Source organism: Rattus norvegicus, chromosome X (genome assembly GCF_021556685.1).
Source record: "Rattus norvegicus strain SHRSP/BbbUtx chromosome X, alternate assembly SHRSP_T2T, whole genome shotgun sequence".
Classification (NCBI taxonomy): Eukaryota; Metazoa; Chordata; class Mammalia; order Rodentia; family Muridae; genus Rattus; species Rattus norvegicus.
The window spans coordinates 21387688-21393687 of NC_141554.1; the positions used below are offsets into that span (position 1 = coordinate 21387688).

The window sequence follows — 6000 nt, forward strand, 5'->3', positions numbered from 1 at the left end:
AACTCAACCCAAATGACATCCGTATAGGAATTACATGTTAGGGCAGAGACATTGTAATAATGGTTTAAATGTGAGGGATTTGAGCTGAAGAGGAATGCTTAAGTAAAATGGACAGAGGGAGAAAGGACGAGAGGGAGAGACGAATGGAGGGAGGGACCTGAGAAATGAGGCTTGAGAGAAGAACATTCCAGGCAAGTAGCAAGTGCCTAAGGCAGGTCTCGGTACTGTCTGTTAGAAACAAGACTCGTGTGACACGTGACAAGAGCAAGAGCGGCAGCATCAAATATTGGGAAAGTAGAGAGGGTGGTTAAGAGGTGAGGTCAGGGAAGTGGCAGGGAATAAATGGGGTGGAGCCATGGGGAAGAAGGTGAGACCTAGGCATTTTCTCTAGAAGACAGTAGTATAATGAAACCACATGAGCGGCTTCAATGCATCGTGTCACGTGTCTGTTCCTGCTCTATAGTGTAGTCTGTTCCCCCCACCCCCCATTTCCTATGGAGCCCGACACCATTCAATTCATGAGTGCTATGGTTTGTTTCTTAGAAAAATCATCCTAAAAGAAAAGAAAGCAACCCCCCAATGATTGTATCATAATCATAGCTCCAAAAATGAACAGTATCATCAAATGACTAGATTAGTGATATGACTTTTTATAACTATTCCCAGGACCCAAACAAGGGGATTCGTTGTATTTCTTTTTCCTTCCTTCCTTCCTTCCTTCCTTCCTTCCTTCCTTCCTTCCTTCCTTCTTTATCTTTTCTTTTCTTTTCTTTTCTTTTCTTTTTTTCTTTTGCCTTTTCTGAGACAGGATCTCTCTGTGTAGCCCTAGCTGTCCTGGAACTCACTCTGTAGACCAGGCTGGCCTCTGCCTCTGATTCTGAAGTGCTGGGATTAAAGGCGTGGGTCAGCTCTGTCAGGCTGATCCATTGATGTACTTCTTCACTTTTTTGTTTTTTTTTTGGTTCTTTTTTTCGGAGCTGGGGACCGAACGCAGGGCCTTGCGCTTCCTAGGCAAGCGCTCTACCACTGAGCTAAATCCCCAACCCTACCTCTTCACTTTTTAATAGTCCCCCAGTTTCTTCATTGCGCTTGGTTTACTAAACCCTATTTGTCAGGTACAGTTCGATAGAGTCTGAGTTTGGCTGATTAGATTCAGGTTGAAATATTTTTCTCACTCTTAAAAAAGTTTAAATTACATTTATTGATTGATTGTGTGTGTCTGGTGTATGTATATGATATGGGGTGTGTGTGTGTGTGTGTGTGTGTGTGTGTGTGTGTAGGTCAAAGGACAACTTGTGGGCGTTAATTCTCTCCTTCTGTTGTGTAGGTCCTGCAAGTCAGACTCAGGCGGCTTCCCTACTGAGCCATCTCATTGGCCCTCTTCCTCTATTTCCATTCATTCATTAATCTTATTTACTTTAGTGTTTTACTAAATTAAATTTACTAAACCATTAAGTTTGCTAAATATATTTATTAAATGTTGTCTATCATTATAAAATTGACTTGAACAGAACTAATTCCATTAAGTTCTATTAAATTCTGGGCCGGACTTTCTCTCTCTCTTCTCTCTTTTCTCTCTTCCCTCCTCTCTCTCTCTCTCTCTCTCTCTCTCTCTCTCTCTCTCTCTCGTGTGTGTGTGTGTGTGTGTGTGTGTGTGTGTGGTCTAGTTTGTATAGAAAAGTGGTGTGAATATTTAATCCCCTTCTGATTTGTCAATATGCATTAAAATGCTGTCTTCTCCAAAGGTCATCAAAAGGGCTTTGGGTTTGGTGTGTCGCTTGGCTTGCAAACATAATAGATGACTTTGAATCCGCTGTATTTGTTTATTTCGATGCTTGCATTGAAATATTTCTCTGTAGCCAGGAGGAGTTTTTTTTTCTCTTATTGTCTCCTTTTACCTACTAACATGCCCCATTATTCTGTTATCCTGTTCTCACATCTTGCTATGACAGTGTAGCATGGCCTTGTACTTGTCTGCTCTAAAACTGGAGAAAGCTATCTCATTAAGAAGCCTTGATCCTTTCAGTGGAGAATCATGTCTAGAGACTCAGATAGGGGCCCAATATGAGTAGTGGCGCTACTAGATTGAGTAGCACTGTTTCAAAAGACAATTAGGAAGCAAACATTAACATTTTATTATATTTATTTATTTGTTATGTGTTTATGTGTGTGTTAGTGTGTGTGTTTGTGTGTTTATGTATGTGTGTATGTGTGGTGTGTGTGTTTATGTGTGAGTGTGAGTGAGTGTGTGTGTGTGCTTATGTGTCTGTGTGTTGTGTGTGTGTGTGTGGTGTGTGTGTGTGGTGTGTTTGTGTGTGTGTTTATGTGTCTGGTGTGTGTGTGTGTGTGTGTGTGTGTGTGTGTGTGCTGTGTGTGTGTGTAGGTCAAAGTACATCTCGTAGGAATTGGCTTTTTCTTTTCTAACACGTGCATGGGGCCTGGGGTTCAAGCTTTGGCAGCAAGTGCCATTACTCTCTGAACCATCCTGCCAGCCCAGAAATCAATATTTTAAAAAGAGAGTTCATTTGTTACAGACAGTCATCCACTGAGTGCTGATGCTCAGTGAATCACTTAGCATTATCATCTGTAAAAAGAAGTCCTGTGTACTTGCTCGAGCTTTGCTCTTTGCAAATACAAGACCAAGTCTTTGGTGGGGGAGGGAATTACATGGGGTGCTTGAACATATATTTGCTAGAAAACTCTAGGGACCAGGTGTGGGCTGTACTGATTCCTACTGTGTCTTTTTGTTCCCCACTTCTGCTTTTTTCTCTCCGTCTCCCATCCACATAATGGAAGCAGGTGTCCGAAGTTCCATTGACCAGAAACCCTCAAGAAGAAGGTGACATCCCCAGAAGAAACCCACCTGTGGCTTTTACAGAGGTTCTCCAGGCACCAGCCATCAGGATTCTCCCATCCACCCGTGGCCTGGGTGGCCCCGCCAAGGACCAGGCCTCAGGGCCCGATGCAAGTGATAGAGCTGCTGGCCCCTTCCTGGAACCCATTCAGCAGCAGGTGGAGGCTTCGTGGGAAAGTGGAGGCTGTCGAAAGGCCCCCATGGTAGGGGCTATGACAGATGAGCCCGCCAGGGGTCTGGAGATTGTGAGTGGGTTGGATGAGTTGCTTGGTGAAGACACCATTGACCAGGAATTGGAGCAGCTCTACCTGTCTCACCTGAGCCGCTTGCGAGCTGTGGCAGCAGCAGGTGGCGGGGAGGGCTGTCCAGATGGCGGCTCTTCCCCCAGCCATCCTCTGGGCATACTAACGGACCGTGACCTGATCTTGAAGTGGCCTGGCCCCGAGAGGGCCCTGAACAGTGCTCTGGCTGAGGAGATCACGCTGCACTATGCGCGCCTTGGGTGCGGTGTGGAGCTCATCAAGGACACTGAAGACCCAGACGACGAGGGGGAGGGTGAAGAGGGGCTCTCTATCACTCCTTCTAGCCCTGAAGGGGACAGCCCTAAGGAATCACCTCCAGAAATCCTCTCTGGAGCCCGCTCTGTGATAGCTACTATGGGAGATGTGTGGCTTCCATGGGCTGAGCGCTCTAGATGTGACAGCCCAGGGGTTCTGGGAACACAGGGTCAGTTCACTGAGAATGCAGAGAAAGGGATGGGCAAGGGTACCAACCCTTTGCACATGAATAGGGTAATAGTTGGGGCGACCAGGTCCCCCGGGGAGGCTGGAACAGAAAGCCAGATGGAGGTTCCTACTGAGCAGGAAAGCGGCCTGATAGCTATGTCTGAGAAGGAGCTGCCTGTACCAGTTCAGCAAGAGCAGAGGCCTGCCCTCCTTGACCCCACAGGGACTGAAGTCGCTCTGTCTAGTGTAGCCAACCCTCCTGTGAACTCCCAGGATGAAGAGGGCGGAAGCCTGAGTCTTGAGTCCCCAAAGAGGGCTCCCATGCCAGCAGCCCCTGTAGAATGTGCGTGTGGGTTGGCTCCTCAGCTCCGGGGGCCCTTGATCCAAACTTTGGGCGTTCTGGCTGGGCTAGTCATGGTCCCTGTGGCTTTGAACAGTGGTTTGTCCCTTCTGGTGCTTGTGCTGTGCCTCTTTCTGGCCTGGTTCTCGTAGGGGCTACCTGTAGGATCAGCACATTTCCTCCTCTCTGGGACCTGGAGATTTACGTCCCTCTGTCACCCCAGAGTGCTGAGCCTGTGTAGTGAGGGACTTTGACTTTGAGAGTGCTTGACTGGAGAGAGGCCTTCCCATCTCTGAGCTCTCCAGTCAGCAGCAGGCTTCTTGCAGTAGTACTTGTGGAGTGGAACACAATGGTGGACGGTGCGAGATACTTTAGAACGAAGCCAGGCATGCCCCCACCTACCCGCCCGACCCCAAGCCTGTATTTATTTTTGTATAATTCTCTGGACGAGGGAGAGTGGTCATGAGCTGGTCTTGGGGCACAATTACCCAGAGATATATTTATTAACAGCCAACCTGTGCAACCTGCTGGAGCTTTATTTTTAATTTAATTTATATAGAGTACATATTATTATATGCCACAATAGAGCTCTATGAGAAATGATGTGTCTTGCTGTGCTGGTCTCCTGTTTGGGCCTGAGTGTATAGGGTGGTCACAATCTGGGGAATGGCCGTGGTCCGTTGTGGGAGAGGAGATGACCATGGCCATGCCTACTGCTGCCTCCTCAATGTGTCCTTGAGGATCTGTATCTCTTTGCCTTGTGCTCCTAATATATGTGGTCCTTTGGTCGTGCATATTTTGTCTGTGGGAGCCTGTGTCTGTGTATATGGGTGGTTTTAGGGGGAGCCAAGAAGAGTACTGGCTCTAGTCATGTGGCTGCAGTGGTGGCTGTGGTCAGCTGTACATATGGAGATATGGACTAGCCACAAGGTTTTAAGGTGACTGCAAAAGCAACTTTTGACACCAGCAGGGAGACCCCTCAAACCCCCAAATGGGGAAGGCCCCAGAAAGGAATTAATGTACTGTGAAAACTTTGTATCAGACTTGTTGTCCACAGACAATGCATTTCTACTCCAAACAGGGAACCCAGAAGCTTTAAAAGAAAGGTTAGATACATTTATTGCATGCAAATAAAAGTTCTTGGTATAGCAAAAATAAAACACAATATATTTATTTACTTCCCTTGACAGCAAAACTTTAAAAAAAAGTGGTAATTGTTTTGATGATTTATTCATTTAGCAGGGTCTCTGGGAGCTCATAGTTCTCTCGATGCAGCCTCCTTGCTGTGGGATTATGGGTGTGTGCCAGCATATATGCCTATGGGTACCATGAAACTTCTTACAAGAACTATTGTAGGAGCTTTTTCCATTTCCCTCCAGTCCTCCCATACCCCATGCCTTTCTGAAATGGCACCAATCTGTACTTTTGTCCAGCAATATTAAAAAAGCTGGTGCTGTCGCAGCAACAGTTTAACCCATATGTCATCCTACATGGCTTCCTGGCAGCATTTGACAGTTGACCATCTCTGTTCAAGCCATTTCTTCATTTGGATTCCAGGATGCCGCGCTCTCCTAGTGGTCCTCATTTCACACTGGCTATTCTAGAACTGTGCCCATCAAGTAGATTAGCCCAGTAAATGCCCGTTGGATCACACATGTGGAGGAAATCTAGAGAAGTGTGGCTACAATTTCAGCTTAGCTTCACAAATACTGACCGACTGACTGACCACCTCGTCTCTGCCCTGTGGACACACAGTGAAGATCTCCCAGGCCAGTGGGCCTGAGAGGCACTAAGAAATCTCGGTGCAGCATGCACAGTGCACCAACAATGTTAACTACCACGGGCTGGGAAAGCCCAGGACAGGTGCTTAGCTTAATCCGGAACGCTAGACCTCTTGAGTATATGGTACCTGGCCCTACTTCCCAAAAGCACGAGAGAGTCCAGCAGATAGTGAAGGGGAGGAGGAAAAGACCAGTCAGAAGGAATAACCTTGTGGTTTAGAAGCCAAAAACCAGCAAGTAAGAAGTTCAACACACCTGTTTTTCAAGGATTATTATTATTTTTTTCCAGACAGGGTTTCT

The 6000-nt window shown here is 46.7% G+C and overlaps 1 protein-coding gene across 3 annotated transcripts in view; it reads left to right on the forward strand.

Annotated features, from left to right (window-relative positions):
• The window catches only part of Ppp1r3f (protein phosphatase 1 regulatory subunit 3F), a 31523-nt gene extending 26427 nt beyond the window's left edge, over positions 1-5096 (forward strand). For 2 of the 3 annotated variants that reach the window (XM_087600276.1, XM_087600275.1), the window contains one exon: positions 2800-5096. In XM_087600276.1, the coding sequence (XP_087456402.1) occupies positions 2800-4071 (1272 nt within the window). In that variant the 3' untranslated portion in view covers positions 4072-5096. 3 annotated transcript variants of the gene reach the window in all.
• The last annotated feature ends 904 nt before the right edge of the window (positions 5097-6000 follow it).